The sequence below is a fragment of the Hypanus sabinus genome, chromosome 18, assembly GCF_030144855.1.
Source record: "Hypanus sabinus isolate sHypSab1 chromosome 18, sHypSab1.hap1, whole genome shotgun sequence".
Taxonomy (NCBI): domain Eukaryota; kingdom Metazoa; phylum Chordata; class Chondrichthyes; order Myliobatiformes; family Dasyatidae; genus Hypanus; species Hypanus sabinus.
Genome location: NC_082723.1, coordinates 47,895,894 through 47,915,758, shown reverse-complemented (window position 1 = coordinate 47,915,758; position 19,865 = coordinate 47,895,894). Strand labels below are relative to the sequence as shown.

General features: G+C 40.1%; 1 protein-coding gene across 2 annotated transcripts in view; it reads left to right on the top strand.

The window, feature by feature from the left end:
* Positions 1–12,716, top strand: part of brinp1 (bone morphogenetic protein/retinoic acid inducible neural-specific 1) — a 417,096-nt gene extending 404,380 nt beyond the window's left edge. For both annotated transcript variants that reach the window (XM_059994295.1, XM_059994296.1), the window contains exon 8: positions 1,549–12,716. In XM_059994295.1, coding sequence (XP_059850278.1) covers positions 1,549–2,689 — 1,141 coding nt within the window. In that variant the 3' untranslated portion in view covers positions 2,690–12,716. The remainder of the gene's footprint in view (positions 1–1,548) is intronic.
* The last annotated feature ends 7,149 nt before the right edge of the window (positions 12,717–19,865 follow it).

The following is a 19,865-nucleotide window of genomic DNA, read 5'->3' as shown; positions in this document are numbered from 1 at the left end:
ATCGTACCACTTAGGTACAAACTAAGGACAATTTATAATTTGCGAGGATTTGAGAGGAGATCAGAGTATCCAGGGAGAGCCCTTCTGATTATGTAAAGAACAGTAAAACTCCAGTGACCATCACCAGGTCACAAATAAACCCAGGTTCATGGAGCTGTTACATCTGTGCCGCTGTGACAACTGTAAATCATGTTATTTATATTCTAAAATGATAGGAGGAATAAAGGTAAGGATTTAGAGGGAAACTGAGGATAAGAGGTTTAGAGGAAATCTGATGAAGGACTTTTTCACGCAGAGGGAGGGTTACGCCATTTATTGGTTTAAGCAGCATTGTGCTGGCAGTCAGCGAAACAAAGAAAGCAACTAAATACTTCGTTATTCACTCTTTTTCTGGTAAACGGTCACTGCAAATGGTGGCCTGTGGCTTCACTGTCAGAGCTGAGCTTAAGCATCTGTATGACCTGGCACTTTTGTGACGTTACTGGACTCTCGCTGGGGCAGGATGGTTGCAACATGTCCGAGCTGGAGATGCTGGAGTGGATTTAGAGTCAATTCGATGCAGCAGAGCCAAGACGAGGCGTGGAAGAATTGAGGTTCGATTGATTGAAGGCCCAAGCCAGATTGGAAAAGTCATGTAATTTGATGCAGCAGAGCAAAGCGAAACTAGGAAAGATCCGTGCTGAACTGGAAAGATTGGGTACGGGCCTTATCAATGCAGCAGAGCCTGAGCCCGAGGGCAGGGAACGACCGCAGGTTTGGACGATTTAAGCCCCGGGCTAGATTGAAATGATCAGGCTGTTGGGGTCAGAGGCGAGAGACAAGCTGGTTTGGCTCACTGCTCTATGGGGTTTGCTCAACTCTGCACTGGACTGAGTCCTTCTGAATCAGCTGCAGTGATGCCTGGAATTGTGGACTTAAGTTCTGAATGTTGTTCGCGTGATTTCTGTTTTTTTCCTCTCCACACACTGAGTGTTTGACAATCTTCTTTTGTTTTTAATGGGTTCTTTGTTTCATGGTTGCCTGTAAGGAGACGATTCTCATTATATAAATTATGCATACTTTGATAACAAAATATGCTGTGAATTTTGAGTATGCAGTGGAGGCAGTTAGCCTCACAGCAAACCGATTTGGCTGAACACTTGAATCACAAAGTCATGGAAGGCTTTGGACCATATGGGGTACTTAGTTAGCATGGAATAGAATGGTGTGTCTATGCTGCATGATTCTAGGACTCTTGTGATATATTAGTTGGTTCATTGCTCTCACATGTACCGATGTACAGTGAATAGCCTTAGCTTTATGTGTCATCTGGACAGATCATGCCATACTTAATTACATTGAGGTTGTAAAGAGAAAACAGAAAGCACAATATAGTTTTGCAGAATAAGAGAAGATTTGTTGCAAGTGTACCATGTAGTGTGTGATGTTGTTGTGATGCTATACCTTTGAATATGCCATTAAGAAGGAGATTCTGGCTCAGTAAGTGCATTTGCCTTTCAGTCGGTATCCAGGATCGATCCTAACACCCCTGTTTTGTTCTGTCTGCAGGTCAGTACATCAGTGGCTGAATCGAGTCCAGTCGTTTTTATACTGCAGCGAGAACGGGTACTGGGGCATCTTCCTGGAGAGCCAGAAAACCTGCGTGTGCCACACCGTTGCCAATCTGTGCCAGCGGGCCATCCCCTGCAACATCGGTAGCAACAGCAGCTGCGCCATGTGCAGCCTAGCCAACATCTCCCTCTGCGGTTCCTGCAACCGTGGATACAAGCTCTACCGGGGCCGCTGTGAGCCTCAGAATGTGGACTCGGAGCGTAGCGAGCAGTTCGTCAGCTTTGAGACGGAGCTGGACTTCCATGACCTGGAGCTGAATTACCTCCTGGCCAAGAAGGACTCGAGACTATCCATCCAGACCATGTTCATTAGCAACGAGATCCGCTTGGACACCTTCTTCGACCCCCGATGGCGGAAGCGGATGTCGCTGACCCTTAAGAGCAACAAAAACCGGGTGGACTTCATCCACATGGTGGTGGGCCTGTCCATGAAGATCTGTCAGATGAGAAACAGCAGCCTGGACCCGATCTTTTTTGTTTACATTAACCCCTTCAGCGGCAGTCACTCGGAGGGCTGGAACACGCCGATTGGCGAGTATGGTTATCCCAGCTGGGAGAAAACGAGACTGCACGACTCTCCATGCTATAACTGGACCCTGCTCCTGGGTAACAGGTGGAAGACAGTCTTCGAGACTGTCCACATCTACCTGCGCAGCCGGGCCAAGCTGCCGGCCGCCCTGCGCAACGAGACGGCCCAGGGTCCCGTGGACCTCTCGGACCCCAACAAGCGGCAGATCTATATCAAGATCTCAGACGTGCAGGTGTACGGCTACAGCCTGCGCTTCAACACCGACCTGCTGCGCAGCGCGGTCCAGCAAGTCAATCAGTCGTACGCGCAGGGCAGCCAGTTCCACTCCTCGTCCTCGGTCATGCTGCTGCTGCTGGACATCCGAGAGCGCATCAACCGGCTGGCGCCGCCCGTGGCCCCAGGCAAGGCGCAGCTGGACCTCTTCTCCTGCATGCTCAAGCACCGCCTCAAGCTCAACAGCAGCGAGGTCATGCGGGTAAACCATGCCCTGGACATTTACAACTCCGAGGTCCTGAAGCAGGCTGACCTACTGACAACGAAACTTTGTTGACTTTTTCCGACAGGATTTGTACAGCGGCAAAAAAAAAGAGAGAGAGAGAAAAACACAAACACACGTACCACAAAGTGATTTCTTGGGGAAAGGCAAGGAGTCGATGGGGAGTGTTGGGAAGGGGCATTGGGTGATTTCAGCAAACCAATTTGTCCAAGCATGGTTCTTCTCCCTTCAGACAAGGACACCTTTGTCATTCCCACTTTACGCGAAGGAAGGCCTTCCAGGATGTGTGAGGCAGTCAGGAATATTTGTTGTGAACTACTGCCATTCCAAAATATTATTCGCATTCTTATAGTTTCCACAGGTGCACATGCTAGCTGGTAACTAGCATGAATTTGTACAGAAAATGCACACACATACACACATGCACACATACACACGCGCACGTGCATTCACACTCATACAAGTGCACTCACACGCATACATGCACACACACACCATTACAAACACACACACACACACACACAAAATAAAAATAGTTCTACTGGGGTAAGTGGGATGGAAAACAATTCAAAAATAATTAAGGAATAAGGGGATGTGCCATATATGAGCAAGTGTGGAGCTTTTTTATGGGGAAAGTCAGGAGTTTACTGAGGTGGGTGAAGGCACTGTTATAAACAATTTCATTCTGTCTTTTAGTGACATTCTTTGGCACAGTAGGACTGGATTCAGGGAGCACCTTAAAAGACCAGTTTCCCTGAAAGTCACATCAATCTCACTTAAAGCTGTTCATCAAGTGCCCCCTCAAAAGGTGGTCTCTTGAATTCAATAATCATATTCAGAGTCGTAGAACTTGTAACCACAGAGCAGTGCAGTGTATATTATCCTATCTGTCCAGCATTTAGAACAAAAATTAAGCAGCATCTTCGGTGATATTGACTCAGCATTGGTTAACGATAGTTGGCACATCAGAAGAAAAAAAATCTTAATTAGAAAAGCTCAAAAGGGGAAGGAGGTCAGCTCGTAAATTGAGAAATAAAGATTCATAATTTGACAGTGTTTACCCCTCACTGTTTGATTAATGATGTGCAGATGTTTAAGGGCCATCCGCTGACTTAATAATTCAACACAAGCATTTTTTACTCCCATCGTTAGTAGGAAATGGTCAGAAAGACCTGATGATTTTTTTTCTCTCAATAAAATGGGAAAGTGCTGAAAATACAGAATTATCCAGATGACAGCTGAAACAAAACAAAAATATTTGCCCATTATTTGGAAAATTCTGCATCTAGTCAGAAGACAATTTCATTTTCTTTTTCAGATGCTGAGTGGCCTGTTCATTCCTGTCATTTTCATTTTTAAATGATTTCAAATAATTGTTTTAATTCTAGCATTATGTTTTCTTTCTCAGTCCTGAAGAAGGGTCTCAGCTAAAACATCCAATGTCTATTCATTTCCATAGATGGTGCCTGACCTACTGAGTTCCTCTGGCATCTGTGTGTGTTGCATTATATTTTCTTTTGTGCTGTCTGTCCTTAAGTGAGCAGAGCTCATTGTGGCCTCTGACTGATCAAAATCTGATGTATATTTCCTGGCAAGGATCCATTTCCTACAGTTTTACAACCCGCTTATAATTTCAGAAAAGGTCTTTGACCCTGAGACATTCTGACTAATTAATTTGTCACACGTGTTCAACTTACGAAGGACCAGGCAGTTTGGAATAATAAACCTGCGGGTGGGTTCAGGAAGGGAAATTCCCATTGTTAAATGTGGAGATGACAGCTAGTTTCCAGCATTTCACCAGATCCTGCAGCTCAATAATGCATACGTTAAAAAGACCTCCATAAGTATTATGAAGTTTGTAGAGTGATGAACATTTTTAAAAGATTTTATTATCCTGGTTTTCAGATACTCTTTTGCATCCATGTATTTTAATTCCACACAATAGTCAACTTCATGTTGATGGCATGAATCTAGGATTAGTTCAACAACTGTGTGTACGTGTGTGTTCTGGAGCAAGTTTCAATTTTCATTAATTTGCCTCTCATTTTAATAATTCTATCCATCCTTTGAAACTCTAATGCAAAGCTTCTTTTGTGAGGTGTTTTAGTCGATTCAGTAATGATATGACATTCCCTAACAAATGCAAGAAAAGTAAAATCCAAGTGCTTGTGAATCTCATACATCCCTATTCTTTTCACTAAATTGTGTTCTTGTTGAGTGACATTGTTCTCTTGTTTTTTTTCTCTCCCCTATACATAACTGTAATTCTTCCAACTTTCTCCACATAAGGTCAATATTCCATCTGGCTGGTTCAAACAGTGATTGGGATGTTAGGAAAGAGGAAAGGCCTCCCATTCCGGATCACTGTCTATTGTTAGGAATTTCTGTTGTTTTAGAAGAAAAGTCTGGAATATTCTTGTACCTTTGTTATCTTACAATAATCTCATCAATCTCAAGTCATGTTTCAACTCAGCTGGATGGCTGTGATATAATATCTTCTCCACTATGACAGTATATATGACTTTAATTATCATTTTGGCATATCCCACTCCATTGTTGCGTCTGCCTTCTGCAGATTTGGCGGTACATTGAACTTTTGTCTTTTTTGCAGTGTTAGGCAGAGAAAGGAAAGATATTTGCATAAACCTAGGAACTGGAGCATAAGTGAATGAGAGGACATTTGATAGAGGTATGCAAAATTACGAGATTCATGGTTTGATGAGGCTTAATAGTTTGGTTTCAACATTTCAGGGAAATTTGAGTATGTATGTGGATGGGAGGAATATGTAGAGCTATAGTGGGACTAGACATTAACATTTTGATGTAGACTAGATGGGCTGAAGGGCCAGCTTCTGTGATGTATTGTTCCATAACTCTATAACTCTGGGATTGCTTATGGACTTAATGAGTTGAATGCCCATCCTCTACATTATGAGGTAAAATAGGCATGGGGGGGCAATGTGCATCAGATTTATGGATACTGTTACTGCAGTGATATTTAATCAGATCCCTTGATCTGCATCTAAAGGAGCAGATACCTTGCAGTTTATACTCGTGTAGAAGGAGCAGAACTATTGGATGCTGCGTAAGATTTTTTCCATTCATTCAACTATTTCTTGGGAACACAAAGGGAATATTTTCACAAGAATATCCCATTGGTCTTTGGGTTCTGAAAATGAAAGCCCTTGAGAGCCATAGTCATTTCTATGAAATGTTAAACAGAGGTAAAATGTTAAGATTGGGTTGCTATATCCACTTGTATTGGCTTACAGACATATATGGCATGACAGTGAGATTGGACAAAGCCAAGTTTGTGATAGGACCACAACAGTAAGAAATTTAGATTCCCTACATTCCTGCTTTGAGGAAAGCTTCACAGAGACAACACTGAGAAGATCCAATGGGAAAATTGATTATCGACCTCTGCATTTTACAAACTTTGTAAATGTAATATAGATTCTCATCCAAGTGCTCATTTCATTTTGTTAAGAGAACTTCATCTCCAGCTTCTGAAACATGAAACAAGAATGCAAGTACTAGAATTTTGAAATAAAAGCAGAGGATGCTTGAAATATTCATCATGTCAGGCAGCACATTTGGGGATAGAAACAGAGTTCTTTTCATCAAAACTGAGCAAAGTCAGCAGTCAACTATGTTTTAAGTTACAGGCAGAAGGTGAGCAGGCTAAACAGACTCTCTATGATATGGGATGCTGGAATTAAGGGGAAGAAAAGTGAGGATAAATCTATTGGCAGCATCATGTTGAAGGTCGTGGGAAATAAGGAGAGAGAGGAGGGGACAGAAATGTTGGTAATTGAACAGATGCGACCGAGTCCTCTGTTACTCAATCACTGTCATTTCCTTTATTTTCTCCACTCCCCAAATTGTTCTTAAAACATATTAATTTCTTTTCTCTGTACCGGTGAAAAGTCAGCGACCAGAAATGTTGACTCATTTTCTCTCCGCAGATACCGCGTGACCTGCTGAGTATCCTCAACATTCTGTTTTAATCTCAAGCAAACCCTTTCTGTTTCTTGGACCTCTAGTATCTTGAATGTTCCATTCTGGCATCCTCCCCCTTCCTTCCCAACCCTGAAGAAGTGTCTTGGCTTGAAACGGCGACTATTCATTTCCATAGATGCTGCCTGACCTGCTGAATTCCTCCAGCATTTTGTGTGTATTGCTTTGAATGTTCCATGCCCAGTGCATAACAATCAAATGTCTCTGATGTTTTCAGCTCCAGCTTTATGATCAACACATCATTCTGTTCAACAGCATTGATGGCAGTTTTCCTTTAACTATTAACAGCAGGAGATGAAGGTGTTTAAGGAGAACCAGTCTAGTTTGATGCATTTTGGTAACATCATACTATGGTGAGATGGGGATAACTGCTGGAACATGGAAAATTTTAACCAGTTAGACTTTTTTGTACTCATCCAGCAATGGCCTCTCTTTGTTTTATCACACTGTTAGCACCCTATAAAATGGATGGCAAGTACTCACAGCTGTGGCTGAAGATTGCTGAGATTAGAGCCTCGAATATCTATAAAATATTATGTGATACCTATCACAGTAGACTTTTATGCTGTCAAAAGAGAATGATTAAAAATGTTCGCAATTAACAGCACAGCTGTTGGTGAGTACTTCATCATTGCCCTGTTACTTCATTCCTGACTATAAAATATTGGCAATGCACTCACTCAATTTGGAACCAGTGTGGATGATCCTGAAGGATGAAGCAAATTGTTAGCTGTGGACATTTATCGACCAGTGTAATGTAATTTTGGAGTCCAGGAATACCGTGGCACCATCCAATTTGTTATACCACAGTGATACGAGGGTATTTTGTAATATAGCATTGGTGATAAGTTATTGTACTCATTGAGAGAAAAAGTTACACAAGGGAAATGTCCACTGATGATTGATAACAATTTTCATTTATGTATGGCATTTTTCTTCTTAGACAGGCATGTGGAATTATGAATGACATACGTTCACTCCAGTTTTGTGGATTTCAAAGTGACTGACTTTTCCACAGATAGACAGATGGTGGTTTGAAGGGCAGAATAGTAGAACGATTTTGAGGAAGTTTTCTCCTTGCACCCTTATACAATGTCTATGCATACTCTTGATACATTAATTAGATATACTCAATACCATCCCAAGTCTCTTTCATTTTGAGCCAGAGATTCCCAGGTTCAGTAGAGATATTCTACTTATTCAAGGATGCTTTGAGCACATCCTTGAACTTTTTCCTCTATACACCTGGTCATGTTCTGCCATGAATTGAAGACATGGTCTGCCCAATGTCGTCAACTGTAGCATTAGTGACCTGAGTGGAGAAGTCAACGTAATTGTTGAAGAAATGTGGGTGCAGGAATGGTTATCCCAGACATGTTATTTATTTAGTCAATGCACAAGAAAATCTCTTATCCAGGCAGTGTGCAAATGAACAAGGGTTCATTAGAATAGCTTCAGTGGAAGGGAAACTGGTATTTTACTCTGAAAAATATTTTGACCAACCAGAGGATATTTCATACACTTGCTTACCACTCCCTTCACATGGAAATTCGTTTGTGATATGAAGTGACTATTGATTTTCCCTGTAGGTCAGCCAATGACAACCAGTTAGGCAATGTAATGTGAACTTGGACTGAAGGCAGCTTGGATATCCGGTGAGCTATCTCAGGAACCACTCTGTTTCATTCATTAATGGAGTCACATACCAAACTGGCCTTTGCCGGTAATGTAATGTTATGTGAGTTATTTGGGCATTGAGAGAACCAAGAGAAAAAGGGTTTGTGCAAACTCCCAGTTAGAGTCTTGCATAATTTTATTGAACAGCCAAGCAGGCAAATGTGGCTAAATGGCTCACTCAGTCCTTGAGATTCTGTGGCCTTCATTCCAGATTTTGATTGCAAGGTAGCTGCACATTGCTGAGCAGATCAGCAGTGATGAACAATTTTCTACATTGGAATCCTGTTTTCTCACGAGATCCCATATCTTCAAAACATGCTCATTTCTTCTGCGGATTAACAGAAATATTCTAAAAGTATGAAAAATCCTTAAAAAAATCTGTAAGCTGAGTTGAATAATGAAACTACAAGCATCTTAATGCTTGCAAAGAGCAGCATTGATTCAGATGACAGCACATTTTCCTTCCTTCTGCTTTCCAAAAGATGTGTGTTTCAGATACTTCCCAGAATCTAAGCTGATGCTCCAAAATAGTACAAGGAGTGTGCTGCCCTTCCTTTTTAACCTAAGGCTTGGGAGCCTTTTCAGGTGAGGAAAAAGCACCTGCACAATGAGTTGGGAGAAAAGCGGAGATGCTCAAGCCAAAATACATCCTTCACTAAAAAAAAAACTGCATAGTAAAACACTTTATTTGCTTGTTCTCATTTGAAGATAGCCTGGAGAAAGTTTACTAGTAACTGCCCTACTCACATTATAAACTGAGCTGTGTTACACTTTGGGATATTTCATAAATATATGAGGTGCTTAATAAATCCAAGACTCTCTCTGTCCCTTCTTTCTTTTGCGGTTTTGAAATGTTTTGCAGAAGACAGCTCTTGATGCTGTAGACTTTGGAGTAGATAAGATGCAGACAATTTCTGTTTCAGTTGATAATAATTCATGTTTATGCGATCACTTTCAGTTATATTAAAAGCAGGCACTATCTCTGTTCAATTATTGATGGCATGTCTCAAACCATTATGTATGTGAGAAATTGAAGTACTCTGCTGGAAGCTAATTATCACTTAAGCACCATACGTAGCAAAATGAGTAACTAGAAGCTGCAGTTAATTGCTGCCTTATTTAAAATGTTGTACACGTTTATAAAGAAAACTGTCGATTGTTGAGATTCAGAAGTGTCGAGGGAGATCTTTAAATGCTATGCACAATGCAGTTTGAGAAATTAGACAACTGGGGGCGAAGTTGCGTGGATACTTACTACTTTAAAAGGCCAATTTAAAAAGAAGTTTTACCTGAAGGGTCATCAATTCACATATATGTTCGTATCTCTCATACTCTGATGTTTTGTTCACTCTTCAATTTGTAATCAGTGACTGTCAATTTCCAAATAAACCTCACTTATATGGCCTGGTTAAGTTTAAGGATCAGTGTTGCAATTATACATCCAGACGAAGATGTGTGGAACCCTCACCTCTGGATGTGTGGTTCTTATTAGGAGTGCAAAGTCTGGAAACAAAAATTAACAACATGTAGTAGCTATATTTAGAAGATCTATCAGTTTTGACTTTGGTGTCATCTCCCCTTCATTGATTAACTAGAGGCAATTAGAAGCAGGTGTTATGTGTGAATTTTTGTAGCTGGTTCAAGAACATAATTTCATACATGTGGTCAATTGCACTTCGGTGATAATATCCCTGCAAAATATCTTCCCACTGAGGTTCCTTTCACCATTGTCCTGGAATGGGAAGTAGTACCACTGATTAAGGCAATACATTATTCAGCTGCATAAACACAAGAGAATATACATATACTGCAAATCTCGAGTAACACACGAAATGCTGGAGGAACTCAGCAAGTTAGGCAGCAACCTGCCATCTTGAACTCCTTCACCTGCTCTCTACCTTCGTATTCTGCTTCTGCCCACTTCCTTTCCAGTCCTGATGAGGAATTTGGCCCGAAGTGGCGACTGTCCATATGAATAAAACAGCATTATCCACAATATGTCATTTCATTCAAAAATCTCCAATCAGCTCAAATAGCAACAAATTATAAACATCTGAAAGTCTACAGATGCTGGAATTCTAAAGTAACACACACAAAATGCTGGAGGAACTCGGCAGACCAGGCAACATTTATGGGAATGAATAAACAGTTGATGTCTTGGGCCGAGACCCTTCTTCAGGACTCATTTAGCAAAACTGCATCCTTCATGCACACCCCAGTTCTTGAGAAAAGAATAAAATTATCCTCCTGATACCAAAACAAAACAGAAAATGTTTGAAATAGCTGGTCAAGCCACGTCTGTGGAAAGAGAAACAGAGACAATGGTTCAGATGGAAGACCATTCACCGTTCTTCACTAATTTTGATTATCCATGTGAAGCCCTCTTACATGTACTAATTTGTCTAGTTCCTTGACATTGATAATCAATGAGCATGCAGATTGACAAGAAATAGCTCCAACCAAGAAGGTGAAAATTGTTGAACCATTTATGAGTTCTGCTTTCATTTTGCTGTTTCAATTTAACTGCAGGAAAATTAAACTGACTATTCCAACTAATTAGTGCTTGCTGGCACGTCCCTTATAAAAGCTCTTCTCGTGCCACAACGTAAGCTTAATTTTCTTTAGCTTTGATCTAGTGTCCTACATTAAATCCATGCCAGAACTTGAAAAATAGGATAAAATGAGGCTGTGAAGGTGCTTTATAAATGAAAATCTAACTTTTTTCCCTTATTCTTTAGTATATCAACATAATTTACCTCAAAAACTCTGTCTCACATTTCACCATTCTCAGGATAGAGTTGTTTCTACTAAATTCTTTATTGAATTCACTGATAATGATCCCTAAATTATGGGCCCTTTGTAAACAATATAAACCCTTTCCTTTCACTCCAACGGACACCATGAAAGTCCCATAATTGCTCTGTATTGTGCACTCACCAGAATGCATGTTCACTGATTGAGAACCCTGAACAGAGAGGAAGCTGATTTTAAAAGGGTGAAATCCCTGCCTAATGAAAGGATATTTTTGCTATTTTAGAGAAACAGAGACGTATATGAAATGAGATTGTAAAGCAGATATATTATGAGCATTTTCTGTGTTTTGTCAAGCATCCAAAAGAAGGAACTCACTTTTACAATTCATTCAGATGCCAACCTGGGTGCTGTCTGAAGAGATGCCACCTAAGCAGTGAGTGGCACAGTGGAGCCACTGTCTCACAGCTCCTGACTTCCAGGGTTGTTTGTATGGAGACTGTATGTTCTTCCTGTGATCATATTGGGTTTCCTCAGAGTGTTCTGGGTTCCTCCAAAGAAAGATTGGCAGGTTAGTAGATTAATTGACCTCTGTAAAATTCCCTCTAGTGTAGCCGTTTGGTAGAATTGTTGGGATGTAGAGAATGGATGACAGGAAAAAAACAATTGGCGAATGGGATTGCTGTGAGCTGGTATTGACTAGAGCGACTGAATGGCCACCTGTGTCATTTGGAAGCACGGACAACTATTACAGAGGGCATTGCAATTGAACACAAGTACTCAGTTTATTGTGATTGTGCGGTAAAACTTGTAACCTTGAAATGCAAGCTTAACTTCTGCTTTCCCCAGGGATTACAAGAATGGAGTGCTGGTGGAGATGGGCATTCCCAAATCAATAGCATTCATGGTCTGTTGTACTGGCTCACTGTGAAGCAATGCACCAGAGAGCTCTGATGATCTGATCACTGTACTCTGAAGATTATCGTCTCATGGTTGACTTGCCCCAAAGTGCTGTTGATGCAGAATCCAGTCCATTCTAAATCAGTGGAGATTTGGAATAAGAGAGAGGCAGGCAGAACATAATATAAAAATTAAACTGTTTATTACAATTCCTTGGGTCATACTAAAAATATATTAAAATCTCGCTTTAGTCAATCATCGCAACTTGGTACTAACATATGTTTACTGAATTCTCTTTTGTATTGTCATTATTCCCTTCACCTTTAACTGGACAGCAAAATGATTCAGAAAGAAACAAAGATGAGTCCTGAATAAGTCAGTGATTTGTTTTGGATGAAGAGCTTTTGAATGTCTTGACCTTGGTATATGAAATCGCTGGATATCATTTAACCTGTTTGAATACAAAAAAAAAGCTGCCTGTGGATGTTGTCTGTCGGTCAACTTGCCTTTTTAATTCTTATGCTGTTGAGGTGTGATGTGTTTGTATCTTTTAATGTAGCAGACTTGAGACTTTCCACAGTGCTGTTAATATGTGAAAAAAAAATGAAAATGGCAACAATTAAGATGTGTATGCTTCAATAAACTGTTTTTTAATAGCTGGCAGTGTGTTACAGTGTACGTACTAAATATATAGAAATTGAGTTCTCATCATGTTGCCACAGTACCAGACCCAGTAAGCACTAAATAAAAGAGAAAGACTATTTATTATTCCTGTCACTGATGCGTTGTGTTTATGCCAGGGATGGGATATCATTTAATTGATGTTGTGGGATTACTTTCCAAGACAACACTTAATTTTACACTGTTGGTGTAGTCCACCAAGTAGTGATTTAGTTCACATTATAGAGTGCCAATTTTCTCCATTGAATCTTTTCGATTGTTTTGATTATCTTAGGCTGTCTTTTAGCTGAATGATTTGAAGACCATTACATCTTCATGCATTTGTTGCCATAACATTGCAACAGGGGAATAAAAGAATTCATCTTTGAAGCCTGGTATTGGTGAAACCATGCAGCTTCTTAAAATTATACAAGTTCCATCTTTTGGTTAACTGAGATGACTGATGCTGATTACAACTACACTGATTTTGAATTTCCATTTTACCCCCTTTTCCCTGAGTGCTTAACTGTCAACATTTTTCCTCTTGCTGACTCAAGTCCTCAACACAGCAGATCACAAATAATTATTTAGGTCCTGTCAGATATGTGTCACCCAAGGCTAGTTAATGCAGTCTACAGCAAATGATCATATTAATAGTAATGAGTTTTGATAGCTGGCTTTTTGCTTTGGGGCAGGAGATAATCAGAGTTGGCCATGTTATTCCAATTATATCCATCCTATGCAGTATCGCTGCTGTGCCCTTATACCCAGAAGGCTGCCAGATCTTGCTCTGCGTGAATTGGATGTGCAGGTCATATGTGTAGCCTACGCTGGTAAAATCCTTTCTGAGGATACTTTTGACTTACAGTGAAAGGGGTCACCAAGATTATGTGGTCTAAAGAAGAAAACAGGCTAAAATTGATTCATTACTAAATGATGCACAATAATTATACTTGAATGGATTTAACTGCTTGCTTGGCAATCTGACTTATGGAAGGTATCTTGAACTCAAACCCATGGGCTAAGAGTTGTTCAGAGAAAATGACGTTAAACAATTGTGCTTGTAGTACTCCCGTTTGTAAAACTTTTGAAAATAGATTTTGTTTCCCAAACTTATATACATACAGTAACTAACATGTATGTGTAGAAGGGAAGATCATCACTCAGCTCTGGTTCATGGTTCTAGCTCGGTACCCAATGAGACCTGCCACAACTGTGTTGCATGTCTGCCTTGGAAGTTATGAAAATTTGCAAGGTTCTGAGAATATATCATTGCAATTACCTCTGTTAGAAAATACAGCAGGGCTGATGCACTGGTATTATTGCTTTTTCTTGACATTTGTAGTTGCAATAATAAATAAACAGGAAGCTGTACAATCAACAATGAGCCTTTTATGTTTGCTCATCCAGTGCATCACTCTGATTCAATTGCATGTACACAATGGAATTCAAGTATTACATAGAGAAACAAACCCAGGAAAATCCCAGATTTAATATATTTTATCACAATTATTGTGCATTAATGGCAGTTGCACACAGAAAATTAAAGATGTTTTTTCCTATATTCACATCTTTTATATTTGCAGTCAAATTTCACTCTACTAAATAATAACGGCCTTTCTTTTCTCAACCTTTATCCCGCACAGAAATATCTATATAGTTTGACAATTACTTCTCCATACAGAATCAAATGGGCAGATGGTAATTGTACATTGGACACAAACCATTCAGGAGGGTCAATTAAAATTAAATTAAAACTCGTGTTCCTTTGCAATAGCTCAATCTAATAAAGGAGACCTACTTCAATGCATTTTAAATATCCAATTATGCAGTGGAAATTTCAGCTCAAACATTTAAATTCTTCCATTTAGTTGGTGAAGAAAATTATATAGAAATGAAAGAGTGAGGTGAGTGTGTTGCAAGCTGATCTATAGTTATAGATGTTATATTTTGTAACTCCAACCCATAAAAGTAATCAAAAGAAAAACACTGAGCTGAGAAAAAAAAGTCTACTTTTTTTCAGTGAGGTGCACACATGACATAGTTGAATAATGACATATGCCATTCACATACTTTTATATATATCCTGTAAAGAATTATGTAAACAACAATGGATACTTATTCAAAAAAATATATTGGCAATATTTCTCAAATATTAAATAAACAACACTCTTCCTTTTTAGTTATAAACACCAGCTCAATATAAACTGCATCTCAGCTCCGATATGTAAAGTGCTAATGTACTGCTCATATATATATCTAGACATCAATAAAGACAGCCACAGCATAGTAGATAATAAATTGTCATATTCAGGCCTGAGGATTTAATCACTATGGTGGATTCTTACTCTTGTGGGATAATGTAATTCTGGACGGGAGAGACTTGTGACAGTGAAACAAACTCAGGTTCAGAGGCCCGCTCTGTGTGGTTGCAGGAGTTGACGCAGGGACTGTAGGAAGTTGTTCTGATAGCTCTGGGGTATGGCAGCTTCCTGAACAGTGCATGGCAAGCTGCTCAATTTGCTGATCAATCCCAGCCCACCAGACAAAGAATCAAGCCAACTCTTCCATTTCGACCATGCCTAATGACCAGCATGCAGTTCCTCCAACCCTTTAGCTCTCAGATTAGATGGTACCAACAACTGTCAATCCCCACATAAGGCAACCCCTGTCAAGACCAAATTCATCCAAGGGCAAATTGGTAAAGTTGGGGAGATGGAGATTCTGCTGCACATTCCAGCCATTTTTGGGTGGCCGTGTAGACCTGAGACAGTATGAGGTAATTTCAGGTTTCCCTTTGGGTCATCTCTTCCATAATAGGGAGACTTTCAATTAGGGAGACTTACATTAGGGAGAATACATCAAAAGGGGTGCCCTCTTTTGTCGTGTTTTCATGTATTTCCTTTTCCAAGATGATCCATCAGCATTTCTGTGATTAGTCATCCTCTTGGATTCGATCCTGTAATCATGTCCTCCAAGGATCAGAGCCATCTCTGCATTTGTGCTGCTACTGTTTGCAGAACAACCTTATGTGGATTGAAAATGGACTCTAGTGGTTGATGATCAGTAATAAGGGCAAATTTCCTCTTGTACAAGTACTGATTGTAACACTTTACACCCAAACCAGACTCAAGCCCTCTCTGTCAATCTGTGAGTAATTTTTCTTTGCAGCAGTAAAGGAACATGAGGCAAATCGGTAGGGTGTTCACTTCCATCACTCATCACATATGACCTGACTGCATTAATACAATAAGGCGAAGCATCACAGGTATGCTTCACTGGACGGTGTGGAATGCAGTGTCTAACATCACCATTTCTGTTACATCTTGTAACACCATCTACCGCTGCTTTCCAATTGCAATTTCTTCTTGATCTGTAGTAATGAGTTCAAGGGGTTGAGTAGGGTAAACAGGTTTGACAGGAATCTGTTATAGTAATTGACAAATCCTAAAAAGGAGTATAACCATATAAATTTCAATATTTTAACACTGCCTTGAGATTTTGGAGATTTCCCTTGGCATCATTACCAGTGACAATGATGTCATCCAAGTAAAACTAAGTGCTTGAACAGCTTTGAAGCATGTGGTTCATTGCTTTCTGCCAGAGAGCAGGTGCAGATCCTTCTCCAGAAATAAGCTATTAGAATGATAAAACTTATTGTGAGTGTTTGTGGTGAAAAATACTTTGGACTCTTTTTCCCTCTCCCTCTGTATGTAGGCGTTAGTTAAGTCCACTTTGCTGAAGTGTTTCCCTAAAGAAGGGTTTGCATAGGTATCCTCCATTCTGTGCAGAGGGTATTGATTGACTATCAGTACTCTGGGTTGATGGTGACCTTAAGATCACCAGAGATCCTGACAGACTCTTCTTCTTGACTACTGGGATCACTGGCCTTTCCCATAGGATCCACTTAACCTTGGAAAAAATTCCTTCAACCCCATTGCAATTTAGCTCAGTAGCTAATTTATCATGGATGGTATAAGGAACCAGACAGGCTTTTTAAAACTTGGGTGTGGCATTTTCATTTAATATTATTTTACCCTTAGTATGTTTGAGTTTTCCAATGTCATCCTTGAATGCTGCAGTGGCATCATCCAGTACCTTTCTTAATTTGCTTTCATTTACTTTAACGTAGGGGATATGACATGTAAAAGGTGGATGGATCTCAAATCAAGCTGCAGTTGCCTCAGCCATGTATGACCCCACAATTCAGGTCCTCCTGTTTCTATCACAAACAAGCCCAATTTCAGCTTGCTGATTGTTGTATTTCACTGTTACAAATGTCATTCCCACAGGAGTTGTCTTTTCTCCAGCATAAGTTCTTAGCTGGATATCTGCAGGTTTCAGTTCAGTATCTTTGAAATGCCATTCAAACTCATTTTGTGGAATGACTGAAACAGTTGAGCTGTGTGTCCAATTCCATTTTAATTAATTTGCCGTTAACTTCTTGTGTAAGCCATATTGCTTGTCTACTGTTAATTTTCACATCATAAACCTCAAAGCTAGCTAGTCCTGTGTACATAGATACAGCACAGGAAAAGGCCATTCAGCTCAGAATTTTTTACCAAACCAGCTGAAAAGCAAATCAAAAACATTCAAACACTAAGCCATCCGACTTACTTACATCCATCTGCCTGTCTGAATATCTCTAACAAGCAACTAATGTATTTGTCTTGACCACCATATCAGGTAGAGAATTCTAGGCATCCACAACTCTCTGAGTGCAAAACTTTGGTAACACAACACTTATCTAGCCTGTCATTGTAGCACATGCCCTCTAAACCAGACAGCATCCTGGTAAACACCTTCTGCACCCTCTCCTAACCCTCAACATCCTATAGTGGGGCAACTAGAACTTTCTAGAATACAAATTTCTAGATGTGGCCTATCCCAAGTTTTATAAATTTGCAACATAACCTCTTGACTTTTGAACTAATAAAAGCAAGCATTCCATAACCCTTCTTAACCACCCTTTCAACCTGTGCAGCTGCTTTTGAACTTGGATCCCAAGATCTCTCAGCAACACTTGCCCTTAACAGTGTACTGTCTCCTTCCATTTGCCCTACTAAGGTACAACACCTCACATTTATCTGGGTTAAAATCCATTTGCCATTCCTCTACCCATATCTGCAACTGATCTACATTGCACTATAGTCTTTGCCTCCCTTCTACACTATCCACAACTTCATCAAAACTCCAAGTTTTGGTATAATCCGAAAATTTACTAACCAATCCATCGACATTTTCATCCAGATCACTTATATACATCACAAACAGCAGAAGTCCCAGTTCAGTTTCCTGTGGAACACCAATAATTATGGAGTTCCAGCCCGAATAAGTCCATTCAGCCACTACCCTCTATCTTCTATCCACAAGCCAATTCTAAATCCATACAGCCCATTCGCAGCAGACCTCATGCACCTTAATCTGCTGGATTAGCCTCACATTAGAAACTTAGTCAAATGTCCATTCAGACAACATCCATTACGTACCCTCATCAATCTCTCTCATCACCTTGTCAAAAAGCTCAATCAAGTTGATAGGGCATGATCTACCCACACAAAGACATGCAGGCTCTCCCTAATCTGATATGGATTTCCAAAATGCTCATATATCCATAAGAATTTTCTCCAGCAATTTTCTTACAAACGTTGGGAGACTCACTGGTCTATAGTTTCCAGGATTGTCCCTTATTTCCTTCTCAAATAGAGCACAACATTGGCCACCTCCCAATCCTCTGGGACCTCACCTGTGGCTAGAGAGGACATGAAGATAACAAGGGCCCAACAATCTTGTCTCTTACCTCCTTTAAATACCTGTGGTAGATCCCAATAAGCTCGAGTGATATCCACCTAAATATTCATTCACAGGCCCAACACTTCCTGCTCCTCTAAATGCCCTAATGTATTTATACACTCAATACTGATCTTCTGGTCCTCCCTATCCTTTTCCTTGGTAAATTATGAAACAAAGTACTCATTAAGTACCTCACTCACATTCTCTGCATCTAAGCAAATGTCTCCCCCTGTATTCTTGAATGGTCCCACCCATTCCCGACTTATCCTCTTGCTCTTGATGTATGTATAGAATGCCTTGGGATTCACCTTGATCCTATTTGTAAAGGAATTTTTATGGTCCCTCCTAACTGCCCTGATTCCCTTCTTTAGTTCTTTGCTGTCTTCTTTATGCACCTCATGTGCTTCATTTGATCCTTACTTCGGAAGTGTTACCTACTTTTCCTTGTTGTTGACTATATTCATCACTTCTATGGACATCCAAGATTTTCTTGTCTTTCCATCTCAACATTATCAGATTTTTCATTAAGAGCATGCAGATGAGTGTTCTCTTTGAAGCTGCAACTTGATCTTTTATCTTTTTCTTTACCATGTGCAGCCTATTCCTTTTTGTCTGCCCAGCATGCTCTTTTTATCTGCCCTACTTTGTTAAATTTCCTCCAGGATTTTGTGTCTGTTGCTTGGATTTCCAACATCTGCAGATTTTCCTCTTGCTTGTAATATCCTCACCTTTAAATCTGCATTGCTGAAGGTGAGCCGCGCTACAATGGTAACAGAATTTGTTCGGCCAGACGGGTTTCTGTTTAGACGTTTGCAATTTTATTTACGCTAACTTTCATTCCTGACTGCAAATCGATTGTGTCTCTGCAGTTTCCATTGATATAGCAAATTCAACTGTTCCTTTAAATGTGTGTTTCAGTTAGGAGTCTTGCAAGATTCCACAAGCTAAGCGAACTCTGAGTGCATCACTAAGCCAATTACTAAACTGGCAATGCTCAAACAATTTCTTCAATCCAGCCACATCAGCTGAAATTGATTGCCCTGCCTTTTGATTCCTCTTAAGAAACCAAAATCATTCTGCAATCAGCAATGGCCTTAGTTCTAAATGTTCCTGCATTACTTTCAAGATATCAGCACAGCGCATTTTGCCTAGTTTGGTTGGAGTATTTAAACATTGAAGCAAACTGTGTGCTTTCCCACCTACTACACTCAGTAAAGTGGGCATTCATTTCTCATCGGCTATTCCATTTGCTTCAAACCACTGCTCATTTCGCTCAGTTTACCTCAGCTAGTGATCTGTTGTGTAGTGAGATGTGTCTTTCTGATATAGCTAACCATTTCTGCTCATTTTTTGTATTTATGATTGTTATCATCCAGGTCTCACTGTTTATTAACCCAAGACTTTCATCCGTTTTCTGCCCTTTTTATAA